Genomic DNA, 19,050 nt, shown 5'->3' with positions numbered 1-19,050 from the left:
TCCTGGTTGAGGCTCCTAGCTTATATATTGTCGGGAGCCAAGGGCTTCAGCCCAGGTGTCTCTCCCCCTTAAGTGGGCCTGCCCAGGTGTCTCTCCCCCCCTAAGTGGGCCTTACCCTTAGACAAATTGTTCCGAGAATCAGGCTGACCACAGGTGGGCATGATCCTTCCAAGAATCAGCCGACCATAGAATGTTCCAACATTGTGTATGTTCCAACATTGTGTATCCTAACTGCAAAATGTTCCTGTTCATTGAACCAGCCATTCCCATGTTCCTTTCCCAGACCCAACCCTATTTCTCTTTCTCATGCTTTTTGCTATATAGGCTGTACCCCAAGAGCAATAAACTGAGACCTTGACAAGGATCTGCTTGGTTTCCCTCTTCTTTCTCGCCCGTTCTCTTTCAGGCCGGATCCCCCTCGATTCCCCACGAATAACTGAGTCCCGCTGGAGGACAAGTGGTGCCCAATGTGGATTTCGAGGTATGGACCCTTGCCAGACGGACCCCCACCAGAAGAAGTCGTTGCGACCCCTGAGAAGTTGCAAGGACTGCTTTCACCGCTCATGAAAGTCTTCCATCCTTGGTGAGTAGTTTCGTCCGTCTCATAAGAATGGGCCATAAGTTATTTAAAGAGCAGGTTTTTATAAAAGACCTTAAAGCATCCCTCAGAGTAAGAGGGGTTACACTAAAGAAAAAATATTTAGTTAGGTTCTTTTTTTTTAGCTTTCCACTGAACTTTCTTCCCTGCAAACTTCGCTTACAAAGACCATCCTCCTCCTGGCTTCAAGCCCAGTGGCCGCTCCCCCTTGGCTGCCTTACAAGGAGGGCCCTGAGGCAGTTCCCGGGACAGTTTTTTCTTATTGGGGCTTGATTCATGAAATCGTAGAAGCGGCCCCCAGAGAGCCGGATAAACTGCAGCTCTTATCAGTCTCGGAGTTTTGCCTCGCCCCTTATCCCGAGCGGGCTCTTTAACCTCTATTCCTTCGGCTGATAAAAATCCTTCCAAACCTCCGTCTATTATAATTGAAATGCCGGATCCCCCAAAAGAGCCCCTCATCCACCACCTCCCATGTTTATCCCAGGACTATTTGGGTACATCAGATTTAAATCTGTATGTAAAAGGTGAAAATAGAGTTTTGTATTTGTGTGTGTATGTCTGCTTTGCATTGCTTCTGTTCTGTGTTAAAAGTTAGCAAGCTAGTAAGAGATAAGAATTCAGCCTCTGTGTTGCAGGCTTAGAAAAATATCAGGCTGAATTGGGGAAATTGGAATTCATTCAGAATAGTAATTCTTTCAGAGTGGTCTTAAATCATGGAATATCCCGGCATTCCCTGTGAAGGCAGAGAAATGCATTAAAATGGGCTTTGAAGTTTAGGGAAGCTCTGTTTGGATTCTGGGAGGGAAGAATGTTCAAGGTGAAACAAACTTCTCTCTGGCGGCGGGGGTCCTAGGAAAAGCCTCTAGTTTGCTTTGGTGATTTAAGAGCTTTGTTAAGTTTTAAAAACAATGATTAAGAAATTTGGGAATTGATTATTTTAATGTTACTTAATATAAAAATTGTTTGTGATTTTAAACTTTTTAACCTGTTGTGCCAATTTGTAAGTAAAAGAAAAAACGACTATTTTAAACTGGTGGGGGAAGTTTTCTCTGAAAAACAGATTTTCAAAGTCTGCTAAAGAGGAGCAACAACAATACAATCTTATCTGCTTAATGCCACCTGGGAAGCTTCTACTAGTGGCCTTGAAGCACTCAGACAAAAGAAAAAGAAAGAAAACTTTTAAAAGCAGCTGTATTAGTTTGATTCAGTATGTTACCTTCTGAAACATGTGGGGTAATTTGTTAACATTGTTATGTTTTATGGAGTTATCTAAGTATTGTAAATCTTAAAAGTTCTGAAGGGAACTGGAGAGGAGAATGCAGATTTATGAAGGATTGATTTATAGGAGTAAATTGGAAACTTGAATGATATCAAGAAGGAATCAGTTGAAAAAAAAAAAAAAGAAAGGAAATTAAGTGATTGCCTAAATCTTGAGAAGAATTTCTTTGTAGGAAATTGAGTGGGGGGAAGGGAAGCAGTGGAAAGTTGCCTTTGTTTCTGGTTCCCACCAAACTGGTAAAGTTGAGTGTGGGAGGGGTACAGGCTACTCTCACACGATGTTAATTGACTGAATATTTGTTTCTTTGAAACATAATGGTTTTTTTGTTTAAAGAATATGATCAGAAATGTGATATATAGTCTGAATGGGCTATTTATTTTTAAAAAATGTTTAATTGATGTTTTTAAGAACTTTTCAGATTCTTTTATGTGAAAATAGAAGTTTTAATTAATTGTATTGATGCCATCTATTTAAAGGGACTCCAAGTATAATAGTTTTTGCCTTTGTCCTTTTGAAAATGTTTTTGTTATGGACAATATGTAGTTTGGGATTTTTCTGTGTATTGGGTATTTAAAAAAAAAAAAAGCAAAATGATTGGTATAATATTCAATTTATGGAACATCTACATGGGTACATAAGAATTGTGTGAACATTCTGGGATAATTTTCTTATTGTTAAAAGTCTTACAATATGTAAATGATCTTCTTGCGGCAGGGCGGGAAAAAAAAGTGACCTTGTCCAAGTCACTATAAGTTTGTTAAATTATTTAGGAGCACAGGGACAGAGAATTTCTTAAGACAAATTGCAATTTATGAAACATGAGGTAAAATATTTAGGCCATTTTATAAGCCTAGGGAAAAAAGAAACTAGATCCTGTATAGGTGGAGGGGATTCTTCAGATTACTAAGCCTAGAACAAAAAAGAGTTTGCAGAGATCTCTAGGATGGGTGGAGTATTGTAGAACCTGGATTAATGAATATGCATTATTAACTAGGCCTTTATTAACTCACTTGTTGGAAGAGAAGCCTGATTTAGTTCAATAGGATTCAAAAGGGGAACAAAGTTTTTAAATGTCAGCCCCTGTTTTACTTTTGCCATCATTGGAAAAGGCTTTTCATTTATATGTAAATACAGTAAACAATGTGGCTTTAGGAGTATCAGCACAATTAAGACAGGGGCAGCCACAGCACTTTTGGTAGAAGAAAAGTCAGAAATTAATCTTTGGGGGTAGTTTAATAGTGAGTGTCCTGCACCAGGTTCAATCAATTCTGAATCAAAGGGGCCAGGAGGTGGCTAACTGATTCAAGGATTTTAAAATATGAAGCAACATTATTAGAAAGAGATGATTTGCTACTCTCACGAGACCATAACTTTAATCCAGCCATGTTCTTATCTGCTTCCCCTGGGGAACATGTGTCCCTTGAACATGATTGCCCAAATGTGATTGATTACTAAACTAAGATTAGGGAAGATTTGTAGGAAGTTCCTTTGTTAAAAGGCACTGAATAGTTCATAGATGGTTCTTCACAAATAGTTAATGGGAAAAGGAAAAAATGGTTATGCTATTGTTAATAGGGAAGATTTGAGTCTTGTTCAAGCTGGATTCTTGCCAAAACAGTGGTCAGCTCAAAATTTGTGAATTATATGCAGTAAATCAAGCCCTAAAATTGCTTGAAGGACTGATTCAAAATATGCTTGGGGAATTGTTCAAATATTTGGGAAATATGGGAAGAAAGGAGAATGGTAAACAGTAAAGGAAAGGGATTGGCACACAGGGCATTGGTCACTGAAATTTTGACTAATCTTATGTTACCTAAGAACGTTGCAGTGATTCATGTGTAGGGGCACCAAAGAGGAGATTCATTTGAGATAAGGAGAAACTGCTTTGCAGATGAGGAGGCAAAGCGGCCTGGAGAAGAGGAATCTGTAAGTACTGAGGGGATAATTGTGTTAATTCTGGCATTTCTGCCTCCAATGCCTCCACCTTCCCTTACCCCAGAAGAGAAGCAGGAAATCTAAAGCCTTGGCGCTCAGGAGAATAAAGAAGGGCACTGGCTCCTCCCTAATGGCAGAGAGGTACTGACCACAGCAGGTATGAGACATGTACCCCAACATTTACATCAGGGCAGTCGTTGGGGTGTCCGAGATCTGTGTGATGTGGTGCTGACTAGGTCTGTGGCACTGGCTTATACACAATAGAAGGCAACTGGTCAGCGGGTGTCCTGTTTGTCAGAGGATGAATAAGGCGGCCCAATGACAAGTCTAAAAGGAAGAAAGCCTCCTGGTATCAGGCCTTTCCAAAGCATACAGGTGGACCTTACCGAGCTGCTGTCAGTGGGGCGTCTCAAATACTTGTTGGTTGTAGTGGACCATCTGACCTTATGGGTGGAGGCTATTCCCCTTGCCTAAGCAACAGCCTCAGTAATTGTAAAAGTACTTCTTGAGCATATCATTCTGGGGTGTGGGATGGTGGAGCAGGCAGATTTAGGCCAAGGCACCTATTTCACAGCTAAGATCCTCCAATCTGTGGCCCAAGCTCTAGAAATATGATGGGACTTACACGCCCCATAGCATCCTCCCTCATCATGTAAAGTGGAAAGGATGGATAAGGAAATTAAACAGCAACTGACTGAATTGGCATTAGAGACACAATTGCCCTGGACCAAGTGCCTTCCCCTTGCCTTATTAAGAATTAAAACAAAACCCCTGAAGAGATGTGGAATTGTCACTTTATGAATTATTGTATGGTCACCCTTATCCAAAAGGGATTCAAAATTCTTCCTTGTATCCAATACTTGAAACCAAGGATTTGTTTTTAAGGAAATATATTATGTCTTTACTGTAACGTCTGAAAACTTTGCAACTAAACAGGCTTATTGCTTAGACTCCTCCCTTACGATTTCAACAGTGCATGAGTTCTAGCTTGGAGATGGGGTCCTGGTTAGGACATGGAAGGAGGACAAACTGACCCCAAACTGGAAAGGACTGTTCCAGATCCTCTTTACATCAGATACAGCAGTGCTACACAGGAAAGAAAGTGGACTCAGCATACCAGAATTAAAGGACTGGTGGACTCCGAGGGTGTAGACTTCCCAACTGAATGCAGAGAACAAGCTGAGACAAACATTGAAAAGCAACTAATGAACTGTGCATGTAAAATCTTGATAGCGGTATTGAAGCCTCACTATTAGATACAATATCTATTACTGACACCTCCCCCTCCTACAAAACATCCTCCATCAATCATAAGAGTTCCTAAAACTTGTACCAATAATATAACTTTTCTTCCTCTGATGAATTTTTTTTAATTTTTATTTTATTTTATAATTATAACATTTTTTTGACAGTACATATGCATGGGTAATTTTTTACATTATCCCTTGCACTTACTTCTATTCAGACTTTTTCCCTTCCTCCCCTAACCCCCTCCCCCAGATGGCAAGCAGTCTTATATATGTTAAATATATTACAATATATTCTAGATACAATATATGTGTATAGAACCGAATTTTTTGTTGCACAGGAAGAATTGGATTCAGAAGGTAAAAATAACAGTTTACATTCATTTCCCAGTGTTCCTTTTCTGGATGTAGCTGGTTCTGTCCATCATTAATCAATTGGAATTGGATTAGCTCTTTTCTATTTGAAGAAATCCACTTCCATCAGCATACATCCTCGTACAGTATCATTGTTGAAGTGTATAATGATCTTCTGGTTTCCTCTGATGAATTGTGTTAGAAAGAAAAGAACCTGGTATGATACCCTATTGGGTGGTGCTGGAACTGGTTTGGGTATAGTTAATTCAATAGACCTTGAGACCTTGGCCAGCAGACTGTGCAGTGCTGGACAAGATATTTCTCAAGCTTTGACTGTAAATGCTCAATAGTTGCCCACGATGATCCTACCCCACCAAAATACATTAAAATGTCAAGGCCAATTCTTGCAAGTTTTTTAATGATACTATTATTACTAGTTTGGGTTTTACTGGAAATATTAGTAAATTATTTAATTGGACCAAATGCTCTTTAGAAAATATGTGTACCTTGATACAAAAAGAAAATGCTCAGAGATTGTTGCAATGTGGGATTATATGTTTAATGTAACAGAAGCATGGAAAAAAGAATGACCTGAAAATGCTATGTGTACTTCTTTTTGGTGTACTGGAACTATTGTGTATTGTCAAGTTAAGATATGGGCTGTTATGTGTCAGTTTCATGTGTTACCTTTTGTCTTACCTAATTACTTTGCTTTACCTCATACATATGGAAACTGCATAGATTTGAATAATGCAAATCAAATAGCCTAAGACAGGCCTTTCACCAGCCCTTGTGTTATACAATCTTTTGCTTCTAAAGAGGAAAGGGGGAGATGTTGGGAGCCAAGGGCTTCAGCCCAGGTGTCTCTCCCCCTTAAGTGGGCCTGCCCAGGTGTCTCTCCCCCCCTAAGTGGGCCTTACCCTTAGACAAATTGTTCCGAGAATCAGGCTGACCACAGGTGGGCATGATCCTTCCAAGAATCAGCCGACCATAGAATGTTCCAACATTGTGTATGTTCCAACATTGTGTATCCTAACTGCAAAATGTTCCTGTTCATTGAACCAGCCATTCCCATGTTCCTTTCCCAGACCCAACCGTACTTCTCTTTCTCATGCTTTTTGCTATATAGGCTGTACCCCAAGAGCAATAAACTGAGACCTTGACAAGGATCTGCTTGGTTTCCCTCTTCTTTCTCGCCCGTTCTCTTTCAGGCTGGATCCCCCTCGATTCCCCACGAATAACTGAGTCCCGCTGGACCGGGACAATATATGCTCCCTTAAAGGAGTGAATTTTGTAGAACTCTAGTTAAGTATACATGTACTGAACTAGAGAACTCTTAAATACCATGCTAAATAATCATTGTCTCTATCAATTCCACTGACTTAGCACCTTGCTTCAAGTTCAACAATATTAAGTTAAAAAGGTTTTGTACCAGCAAAACTAATGTGGACAAGATTAGAAGGGAAACAATAAACTGGGAAATAATTTTTACATTCAAAGGTTCTGATAAAGGCCTTATTTCTAAAATTTATGGAGAATTGACTCAAATTTATAATAATTCAAGCCATTCTTCAATTGATATATGGTCAAAGGATATGAACAAACAATTTTCAGATGATGAAATTAAAACCATTTCTAGTCATCTGAAAAGGGGCTCTAAATCACTATTGATCAGAGAAATGCAAATTAAGACAACCCTGAGATACCACTACACATCTGTCAGATTGGCTAAGATAATAGGAAAAGGCAATGATAAATGTTGGAGAAGATGTGGAAAAACTGGGACACTAATACTTTGTTGGTAGAATTGTGAACTGATCCAACCATTCTAGAGAGCAATTTTGAACTATGCCCAAAGGTCTTTCAAATTGCGTATACCCTTTGATGTAGCAATGTTTCTACTAGACTTATATCCCAAAGAGATCTTAAAGGAGGGAAAGGGACCCACATGTGCAAAAATGTTTGTGGCAGCCCTTTTTGTAGTGGCTAGAAACTGGAACCTGAGTGGATGCTCATCAGTTAGAGAATGGGTGAATAAATTATGGTATATGAATGTATGGAATATTATTGTTCTATAAGAGATTTCAGAGAGGCCTGGAGAGACCTACATGAATTGATGCTGAGTGAAATGATTAGAACCAGGAGATCAATGTACACAGCAACAACAAGATTATACGAAGATCAATTCTGATGGATGTGGCACTTGTCAACAATGAGATGATTTGGGCTATTCCAATGATTTTGTGATGAAGAGAGCCATCTGCACCCAGAGAGAGGAGTGTGAGATCTGAGTGTGGATCACAACATAGTATTTTCACTCTTTTTGTTGTGGCTTATTTGAATTTTATTATCTTTCTCATTTTTTTCCTTTTCGATCTGACTTTTCTTGTGTAGCAAGATAGTTGTATATATATGCATATATTGGATTTAACATATTTTTACCATGTTTAACAGATATTGGATTGCTTGCTATCTAGGGGAGAGAGTGGAGAGAAGGGAGGAAAATTGGAACACAAGATTTTGTAAGTTTTAATGTTGAAAAATTATCCATGTATATATTTTGAAAATTAAAAAGCTTTAATAATTTTTTTTTCAAACAGGTTTCCAATATCTTGGTATAAGAAGATCTATAATTAGAATACAGTATAAGTGATGAAGAGTAAACTGAGGTCTAAACTGAGATGGGTCAGTTCCTTTTCTCTCTCCTTCCTTCCCCAAAGTAACCAAGGGCAGGGTCGGCAGCAAATGAATTTGCTACTTAATGCTGTATGGAAACATAATCTTTATTGATTAGAATGGAAACACCGGAGAGCCGGTGGGCAAAATGGCTGCAAGGTACAAGGCCAATTTTGCAAAGAATAGATTTTTGAGGACTCTGTTTTATACAAGAGTACAATCATTCAGATGCAGTGATGTAAGGAGGTTCAGGAGAATGATGTAAATAAGATAAGGATTCTCTTGTTATCTTTTGGGGACAGACAGAAATCTCTTCCTGAAAAGGAATTTCCTGATGGCATTTGGTCTATCTGAATAGATTAGAATGGGGGCTGTAAAACCCCAGCCAGCTCAGATAGCCCAAACTAGTTTGACCAGATCTTGTATCAAAGGTCCAAGTCCCAGAGGAAGTTGGAGATCAAACAAGGAATATTAAGGGGCTACCGCCTCCAACATAAGGATCCTTATTCAGAACACTTCCTCCTTCTAATTCACCCTCTTCCTCCTGTTTGTCAAATAAAAAGCAGCTAGCAATTTCTTGACTTACTTATATGATAATTTAATCTTCCAAGGATAGAAGAATGAACAAAGGTATTATTCTGGAGCTGATCTTTACTAAAGAGAACTGATTTTTCAGGAAAGGACCATGAAACTATGCTACTGCTGCTAATTCAATGCCTCCTAAAGCTTGCTCCTGATTTACTGGGGCTAGGTTTATACTAGCATGGTCTGTGCAGGGCTGTGTTCTACTCTTACATAGGTATAAGAGAACTTGTAAGTTGTCTTTGGCTGGAAGATTATTTTGCCCCAACCTTTTGAGTGTTCTAGTACTCCAGGAATTGTTTTATGGAATTATTTTAAAGTGTTTAGAAGGGTTTTGAGGAGAACTCATGTGAGTTGCTATCTTTACTTTGCCATCTTGGCTTCCAACCCTCTCCCCATCAATATTTCTTAGGTGAAATATGACCAAAATATCACAGAAGGTAGGAATTCACTTAGTTGTAATGATATCTATTTAAGATAATGTTATAATGAATAAGGTAAAGTGAATTTTTCTTAAAATTAGAGCTTTATTGAGTTAGTAAGGTACTTATGATGAGCATGAGATAAAAGCATTCTTTTATACTTTGATTTAGACAGTATTTTGCAGTGTTAGCAAGAATAGTATTGCTATGCCACAGTCTCCTTGAGCCATTCTACCTCAGTTTCCCTGCACTAGTTTCCCTCATTGTCCTGACTGAGTTTCCCTGAATTGTTCTATCTCAGTTTCCTTAACTGTCCTGCCTCAGTCCCCTAAGTCGTAAAACCCCCCTGGTTCATTTGCTCTAAGGTTATAAATTGTCGATGAGATGAGGAGCAGATCAGACTTTCTGGCTCCTAGCTCCTTCTGCCCCCAAGATTATGACACTGCCCCTCTAAAATTATCTTGGATACTTCACTGACATCTTTTACTTCTGTTATTCAAACATTCTGACTCTGGCTTTTAGTAAAAATTTACAACTTCCCCTCATCCTGACAAGGCTTCTAATTTTTCCGCTCTTTTTCCTTTCCTTTGTCTGAAGAACTATAAAAGTGTTTATCATTCCCCCATTCATTACTGGATACTTTGAGACGAGAGTTCCAATTAATAAAATATTAAAAAACTCTCTAATCTCTATCTTGCCTCAGTTTCTCCAGCATTACAGTATAAATCAACCACAGTGTCAACTTTGACATCAGGAAGGTATAGCTTCACTTATCTCAGGGATTTTTTAGAAGAAGATATCCTATCTAATCAAGGAAACAGCATGCATTTTAAATTTATGGAAAATAAAATAACAAAAATTTTCCACATAAAGCAGTTTGAGATGTCTGAAAGGAATTTGGAAATGTGAGATTGGAGATTAGCAGAAACTGGGACAGAAAAGGTAGATTTGAGCATCATCAGTATAGAGATAGCAATTAAATCCACGGGAGCTGATGAGCTCATCAAGTAAAGTAGTATAGAAGCAGAAGAGAAGATCACATGACAGAACCTCAGAGTCATCCCCAGTTAGAGGGAGTGATCCAAATGAGAATCTGGCAAAAAAGACTGATTGGAAGCTATCAGAGAGGTAGGAAAAGAATGAGGAGAGTATGGTGTCTCAAAAACATAGAAGAGAGAGCATCAAAGAGGGGAGAGTGTTAAGTAGTGTCAAAGGCTGCAGAGAGTTCAAGGGTAATGAGGATTGAGAAAGAGCTTTTGGTTTTGACAATTAAGAGATGATTGGTAACTTTGAAGAGAACAGTTCTGGTAAAATGCTAAGGTCAGAAATTGTAAAGAATTCAGAAGAAAGAAGAAAGAAAGTGGAGATATTTATTATAGATGACCTTTTCAAGGTGTTTAGATTCAAAAGGCAGAAGATAAATAGGATGATAATTAGCTAGTTATTGTCAAGCAGCTAAGTGGCAAAGTGAATAGAATGCCATACCTAGAATGACTCATCTTCCTGAGGTCAGATGTTTACTACCTGCATGTCTCTGGGCAAGTCATTCAACTGTGTTTGCCTTTGTTTCCTCATCTGCAAAATGATCTGGAGAAGTAAATGGCAAATTACTCTAGTATCTTTCCTAAGAAAATCCCAAATAGGGTCACAGAAAGCTAGATGTGACTGAATGACAATTGGACAATTGAGGATGGAAGGATCAAATGAGTTTTTTTTTTAATTATTTTTTCAGTTTGAGGGAGACATGGGAATGTTTGTAATAATCAAGGAATAAGCCAGTAGCTAGGATAAGATTAAAGCATCCCCCTTATGGGGTATGTTGGAGCCAGTTTTGACTGGCTGGTGAGAACTGATTTTAAAATATCAGTATGAATACTTAAATCTCAGAAACTGGCAAAAGCTACAAATTAAGATTTAATTTGTCTTGTAATTGGTTAGACTTAAGAAGGTGATGGGGGCATGTCAGTGCTTTATATTAAACTTAAAAGAGTGGCAAAGAGCTGCTTGTTAAACATTTAATCACACTGGGCCATTAACTCAAGTTTACCACCTTCCCTCCAAAATGATCAGTTGAAAGTCATTTAGTCAGTCAAGCCTAAGTAGTTTTTAGAAAAGGGTATTTAGTAAGATGATATAATAATCACATTTGGGACACCCTCTCAAGTATCTACTGAGTTCATGAGAGAAAGTATACTTAAGATCAGAGGACACACATAAATAAATACGTAAATAAATAGCTCAGCTTCTTATGACTACAATTCCTTTACTAATATCCGTAGAGTATTCAAGAAGTTCTCCTTAGATGTGGTGCCATTTCTTTTCAGAGCTTCTTGTAGGGTCAGGAATCCAGTCTGTCTTTGGCTCTGGTTCAGAGCAGATGCTGCCACAAGTTGTTGTCCTAGGGGAGATAGAGACAACAACAATGCTAAGATACTGATGGGAAAAGGACAAGTCAACATCCTTCATAAAGCCAAAGAAAAAAGAGACATAGCCAAGACTGAAAATGAAACATCTCTTTTTTCCCCTAATCTCCTCAGAGGTGTGATAGGAAATCACACTTGCTCCAGTTTCTCAAAATCAATCTGTTCTCAATATACTTGATATTTTACAACTTACTTCTGGGATATGGTCAATTTCCTAAATGTATCTGGACACAATTCTTGTGCAATGTCATTACGATTTGTTTGAATTTTTTTTGATGGCATTAAATATATATTTTTAAATTTTCACTTTCAAAATCACTTTCTTCTTCTCCCCCTTCCCCTACTCATAGAGAAGGCAAGAAATATGATATCCATTGTACATATGAAATCATGCAAAATGTATTTCCACATTATGAATATACTATGTATTCATAATGTATCAGTTCAAAAAGTCTTCGCAGATTTCTCTGAAAGCATTGTCTGTATTATTTCTTGTGTCATAATAATTTCTATCACATTCATATACCACTTTATTCTGCCATTCCCCAACTGATAGACATCCTCTGGTTTTCCAATTCTTTGCCATCATATAAGGAACTGCTACAAATATTTTTTATGCATGTGAGTTCCTTTCCTCTTTCTTTGATGTCTTTGGGGAATAGACATAGTAGTATCACTGGGTCAAAGAATATGCACAGTTTAATAGTTTTTGGGACATAGTTCCAAGATAATTTCCAGAATGGAACCAGCATACAACTCCATTAACAATACATTATTATACCTATTTTCTTTCAGCTCCTCTAGCATTTGTCATTTTTCTTTTTCATCAATTTTGCCAATCTGTACATGTAGCTTTTAAATCATGCCCAAAGAATACCACAATATAATTGAGCTGATTGTTGCTTATTTGTCCTCAGTTACAGTAATGTTTTCATGAAGGTATTCTTATATTTTACTAACTTTAACAGCAACTAAATTCTCTAGTATGTATCCATCACTTATTAGAGTAGGTAAGCCAATTTTATAAGGTAAACTTATCTATTTTATGTTGAGATGTCTGAAAGGCAGTTGGAAATGGAAGAGTAGAGACCAACAGAGATTGGATCAGGAAAGGTAAATTTGAGAATGATCAGCTTAAAGATAATAATTAAATCCATGGGAGTTGATGCAATCACCAAATGAAGTAGTATAGAGGAAGAAGAGCTCCAGAACAGAACCTGAGGGACACCTGTAGTTAGAGGGGGTGATCTAGATGAGGATCAGCAAAGGAGCCTGAGTTTAAGCAGCTATAGTTTCAGATATAGCTGAAGAATCAGAAAATTGGTGGTGACCCAAAAACCTAGAGAGAAGAGAGTATCAAGAGGATAGGCTTTTGGTCCTTTATCTGTAAAATAATAAGAGGATTAGACTAGATGATCTATAAAGTCCTTTCCAGCTCTAAATATTAGGAAGCCCAGATCTTAATACCCATTGCAAAAGGAGTTTCAGGTCAAACATTTAACATTTAGTCCTCCTTTCTCATCACTTCTTACATTCCTACGTGAAAAAAGGATGAGACCTGACCATAGAGATTTCATAAAATCTCTGCCTGAAAAGATACTTTGCTGATCTGGTTATGAAATAGCTATCCATGGATTAATTATAGAAGGATGATAGAGAGTACAGATACAGTATATTACATTTAAAAAAAAAAATTTTGTGTAAGCCCTTCTTCATCTATTGTTCTCTGTCTTTTTAGATTTAAGTTCTGAAGGTCCAGCTAGATGTAATCAGGAAAGCGGAAAAATACTGGACTTTGTGTAAGAGGATCTGAATTTGAATCGCCTTTCCTACTGACTAACTGTGTGATCCTATATATTCTGGTTCTCTTGTCTCCGAAGTTTTTGTTAATTTCCTAGACTATATCATTTTAAATGAATCTATGCCTGCTTTTTTAGGAAGATAAAATGTTTCACCAGATTATAAATCATCTCCTTGGAAAGATTAAAATTTCTTATGTAATTTAGTGAATATTGTCACATTCTAGATCCTGCTGTGAAAAAGCACCTGGTTTAGTGCCTTGCAATTAAGAAAACTGAATAAATATTTGTTGAATGAATATGTGCATGCATTCATCTTAGTTTTAGAAACCTTCCTTCCCTTCTATTTTTTATATTCTACATTTTTATTCTATTTGTTTCTATTTCTATTCTATTTGTTCATCTTACCTTCTAGACACATTCCTTCCCTCCCTTTTCCCCAAAACTTGGCAAAATTTCTTCAAAAATTGCTTTTCCTTTGCTCTTTGAAAATCATAGGATTGGATCAAATCTCTTAACAGTTCCAGGTTCTAGGAAAGATAAAATAACTTATCAGAGTAATTGTGCTTAATGTTTTATTGACTTTACTTAATTTACTTTGAATTAGTTCAGAATGATATGACAGATTCAAGATGGCTTTGGAGATAACATATGAATTTATTATAGGCTTGGAGAGAAATGCAAACTGTCTCTACCTATAAAGTAAAATTGCAGCTTTGCATATGGCCCTCATTTTCCTGTGCTGCTTTATATATAAAAGTGTTCATTTTATTTGATGTTCATCAAGTTAAGAATGTTTTTTTTTAAAAGAATAAAATAAAGACATCTGTTCTATCTTTACTAAGAATTTTTTGGGGAGAAAAAAGAAACTAGGCCAAGCATCTCTAGTTCCTTTGCTCACCCTCCATACTCCATCATCTAAGAGATCTGAGTTGCCCTTCTATAGATGACCTACAGTTTGTTAGCTATATATGGTGAATATTCTGTGGACAAAGTAGATAAAACTTGTTGTGAGTTTGAGAGAAATGTTTTCTTCCCAGAAAATGTAGTCTTAGAGATGCAAAAAATGGAATTGTGCAAATCCAGATTGTATAAATCAGTAGTTCTCAAACTTTTGTTCTCAGTATCTTTATACTATTAAAAATTATTAAGGATCTTTCCAAATAGTTTTTTTGTTTATATAAGTTATATTTATAGATATTTACCATGCTAGAAATAAAATTACTTTTGAAGTAATTCTTCTAAAAGTATTTCAGAGACTCCCGGGATTTTCTGGACCATATTTTGAGAACCACTGATGTAAATAGTGTTTTGTTTTTGTTTTTGTTTTTTCAACCACAGTATAGGCCCACTGATTCTATCTTGAGGAGGCTTGTACTATCTTGGAGACCTCCTGTCCAAACTAAAGAGCTCCTTCTTATTGTCTACTCTTCTCCTACTGCTTGGAGCAACAGAATATTGGCTACTAGAAGGAAGCAAGAAAGAAGGTATGAAGTGGAAGCCATAAGCCTCAGCAAGGGAGAAGCATTGCAGAAAAGGTCAAGGACTGAGAGGATGAAGAGGAATAGAATTTCCTTCTTGGCCTCTGGAAACATGAACTGAAAGATTCAAGGTCAAAAACACTAAGCATATTTATTCCTTCTGCTCCATGAGCAGTGTGAGAAATGGTTAGAAGTCCTTATCAATGATAGAACACTGAACAGAAAAGTGATGGCAGTCAGGAGTTTCTGTTCCCACCACATCCTAAGTCCATGATCTTTGACATCAGGAAAACTTATACCAGGACTACCCTTCCTGAATTTTCATCTAAAGACTTTACCTACTACAAGCTGAGGTCAAGGGTCAGATTGTGTTTCCTGTGCTCCTACACTCAGCTTTCAGAAGTAGCCTAAACCGTATCTTCCCTAGAACATTAGGGTTCTAAGAAACCTATCTGCTGTCTAATACAACCTAGATATAGGAGAAGTTGCAGTTAGATTACCGAATTGAAGATGTTTTCTTATGTATTGTTTTATTGTAATTTCCCCCAAGTAATAAAAGGAAAGTAAGAGGCAGCATGGTATAGTATTTCTCTAAATATGAGACCCTGGAAAAGTCATAACCTATCAATGTCCCAAGCAACTCTCTTAAGAGTTTATATAACTTAAGGAGGGGAAAAGTTGAAACAGAAGGTCTTGCAAGGGTCAATGCTGAAAAATTACCCATGCAGATATATATATAGTAAATAAAAAGCTATAATAAAAAATAAAATTAAAAAAGAGTTTATATAACTTGAAGACAAACTTCCCTGGAACTGCCTATCATTCTTGAGGCCAAATCACCCTTGATCTCTGCAATTCCTATCTCCCATCCCAATGGTGAATTCCTCTTTGAGTCTCCTTTGGGTGAAGGGTCTTGGGTAAACCTGCTTTCATTCCTCCCCTCTGTCTGCTCTGTTTCTGACTTTATAGACTTCAAAACTATTCTGGACCCCCTAGTTCATGCTCTTTTCAGCCCTTTTTTAGTTTTTGTCTTAAGAAGTAAACTTCTTGAAGGCAGGGAGGGATTCTTTTTATTTTTGTGTCTCCAGTGCTTAGCATTATGCTCTTAACAAGTATAATACTTGACTTAATTTAGTGTTTAATAAATTCTTGTTCCCCTCCTTTTTAATCTGCATTGGTGGAGGAAATTCCTCACTTAAAGATACCTTACATGAGTGAAATCACAGGTATATGCAACTGTTAATCATGTTCTGTCGATTTTTCTGGAGAGGTGGCTCCATTATGTGAAGGGTCTAAGGATAAATGGCATATAGCAAATTCAACAAAGAGGCTGGATGGTGTTAGTAGTCTATGGATTCAGAATTTATTTCAGTTGAATAAATCCAAACAACTACAATCCCAAGATGAGCAAGCAGCTCATTCCTGAAGACCCAGGGAAAGGCAACAGGGTGGAAGAGTGGAAGGGTGGAGGAATAGAGAGTAGAATAGAAGTTCATGTACTTTCTGAGAGACTGTGGCAATTTCCTAACACTTTTCTACTCAGTGAGGTATTCACCAGAATGAATAGCTTATGATGCTTCAAAGTGAATAAGATGATGAATTAAATACTGAACCTGGGTTCAAATTTGCCTCTGAAACTTACTAGTCATGTGACACTGGACACACTCTAGGACTCAGTTTCCTAATCTATAAAATGAATAGAGTTGTATTGGTGACTTTCATTGACCTTTAAGCTTTAAATCTAAGACCTGTGAATAAACATTTATTAAGTGCTATTGTGTATCTATCAGGCACTGTGCTAAACAAAAAGGATACAAAAAGAGGCAAAAGATAGCTCTTCTCACAAGAAGCTTACAATCTAATGTAGGAAACAATATGCAAACAAATATATACAAAATTACATACAGGATAACTAGAAAATAATTAGTAGAGGTAAGGAATTAAGAGTAGTTGGGAAAAGATTTTTGTAAAATGTCTTTATTTAGTTAGAATTTAAAGGCAGCTAGAGAAGTCAGTAGCCAGAATTAAGAAAGAAAGAAGATTCCAGGTATGAGAAACAACCAGAGAAAATGCAGAGCCAAAAATCATTGTCAGGGGAGTAAGATACAGACTTTTCTCTTTTTATTCTCAATACTAGCTAAGTGACTCTAGGCAAATCAGTTAACAGCTTTTTGCCTTAATCCACTATAAAAGAAGGAAATGACAGACTACTCCAGTATTTTTGCCAAAAAACCTCATGGATAGTGCTGTGGGAAATGCTTCTGTGACAGAAGCAAAGAAGGAGAGATTCAGTGATGAGATCAAGATGATTTTCAAATATAAAGTTGGGAGAAGGAGGCCAGAATAAATGGTCTCTATTTTTTCACAGTGAGACAGATCAGGGGTGTCAAATTCAAATAGAAATAGGATCACTAATCCATACATATGAGGGAATTAATATTAAAAGGTATTAGGAACTGAGTGAATCACACTGACTCCTTGCAATTTAATTCTGAAACTAGCTTAGTTCTCTTTCTATTCAATTATGTGTCTAGTCCAATTTTTGTCTTGTGAGAAAACTTTATTCAGTTGTGAGAATTGTGAGAGGATTTTGTCACATAATTTGATCCCGGCTGCTGTTCAAACACAAAGTGCAATCGCAAGGAGGGATCTTTTTTAGAAACAATTCTTGGCTGCTCCAGGAAAAAAAAAAAAAAAAAAAAAAAAAAAAAAAAAAAAAACTTCCCTCAACTTCAAGGAAGTTTCTTGTTATTATTATGTCATTTTGTTGACATATTGTCAGATATTTATTTGCCTTTTTATGACCCCATTTGATATTTTTCTTGGCAAAGACACTGAAGTAGTTTGCCATTTCCTTCTCCAGTTTATTTTACAGATGAGGAATCAGGCAGAGATAAGTGGCTTGTCCAGGATCTGAATCAAGATCTGAATTCACAAAAATGATGTTCCTAATTCCATACTTGGCATTCTAACTACTGTGCCATTTAGCTGCCCCAAACTGCTGTTTAGATAACCTTAACCAAGAGGCTTAAATTATGTCTTGTTTTTGGCTTGTTATGACTTTTATTGTTATGACTTGATGGCTTATTCTGAGGTAGAGTTTCACAATAGTCTGCCCAAGGAGATAGGGCCTTGCTGCTGGCTTGCTATGAGGGTGTAGCCTCACTCCATTGTTGTTTCTGCCTAGGAGCTTTAGCATTACATAGGGTATGGTCTCACTGGTGATGACTTGTAGCCTTACTTCTGTTCCCCGGGGGGTGAATGTAGCCTGATATTGCTGCTGCTCACCAACTGGGCTCTCTTTTCACCCTAGTGAGACAGACCTTTCCTGCTGATCTGTTAAGATGCTTTCCCTACTCCTTAATTACTTCTGAGACATTTTTCTTTTTCTTTTTTTCAGTTCAGATTTTTTTATATCAATATCAACAAGATGTCAAGTGAAGGCATGACTATCTGTAGTTCCATTATGAAAATCTGCTCTTGTTTGTAAATAAAAAGCAAAAACTCTACAAATATGGCCTTCTCTTTTTTATTCTCTTTTGCTGTTCCATTTTTTTTATTAAAGCTTATTTTCAAAACACATGCATAGATAATTTTCAACATTCACCCTCGCAAAACTTTGTGTTCCAAATATTTTCTCCCTCCCTTTCCCCCACGTACTCCCCTAGATGGCAAGTAATCAGATATATGTTAAATATATGCAATTCTTCTATACATATTTCCACAATTATCATGCTGCACAAGAGAAATAAGATCAAAAAGGGAAAAATGAGAAAGAAAATAAAATGCAAGCAAACTACAACAAAAAAGTAAAAATACTATGTTGTGATCCATTCTGAGACATTTTTCAAAATAGTTTGTAAGGGAATTTGGGAGGAGTCTAGGGGAATTTCTTCCTCACTTGTCATCTTGTACCAGAAGCCCATAGGCTTCACCAGAGTACCAAGGGGTCCATAGCAAACTCACAAAATGAAGAACCTTTGTCTCTGAGAGTTGCCTAGAGCATTATGAGGTTATGTGACTTGCCCCAGGTCACACATCTATTAGAGGTGAAGTTTGTATCCAGGTCACCCTTTCAAGTCCAGCTTTTTATTCATCATAAAACATATAAGTTCATTGAGGACAGTGTATCTTTGTCTTTTTATCCTCAGCATTTCCATTTGTTAATTCATATATGACTCCAAAGTGCTTTGCAAGCTTCAATGTTCAATTTCTATTCTCTTCTAAAAGGAAGAAAACTTTTAATTTATTTCT

At 37.1% G+C, this 19,050-nt stretch overlaps 1 protein-coding gene and 1 long non-coding RNA gene across 3 annotated transcripts in view; both read left to right on the top strand.

Annotated features, from left to right (window-relative positions):
• The first annotated feature begins 38 nt into the window (after positions 1-38).
• Positions 39-19,050, top strand: part of LOC141545720 (cytidine monophosphate-N-acetylneuraminic acid hydroxylase) — a 115,601-nt gene continuing 96,589 nt past the window's right edge. For both annotated transcript variants that reach the window (XM_074272934.1, XM_074272948.1), the window contains exon 1: positions 39-583. In XM_074272934.1, the coding sequence (XP_074129035.1) occupies positions 468-583 (116 nt within the window). In that variant the 5' untranslated portion in view covers positions 39-467. The remainder of the gene's footprint in view (positions 584-19,050) is intronic.
• LOC141545737 (uncharacterized) lies at positions 13,212-18,309 on the top strand. Its single transcript, XR_012483130.1, has 2 exons — positions 13,212-13,315; positions 14,657-18,309. It is a non-coding gene; the product is annotated as an uncharacterized LOC141545737 (long non-coding RNA).

The sequence above is a fragment of the Sminthopsis crassicaudata genome, chromosome 1, assembly GCF_048593235.1.
Source record: "Sminthopsis crassicaudata isolate SCR6 chromosome 1, ASM4859323v1, whole genome shotgun sequence".
NCBI lineage: Eukaryota > Metazoa > Chordata > Mammalia > Dasyuromorphia > Dasyuridae > Sminthopsis > Sminthopsis crassicaudata.
Note: the sequence above shows the minus strand (reverse complement) of the source record. Positions and strands in the feature narration are given on the sequence as shown.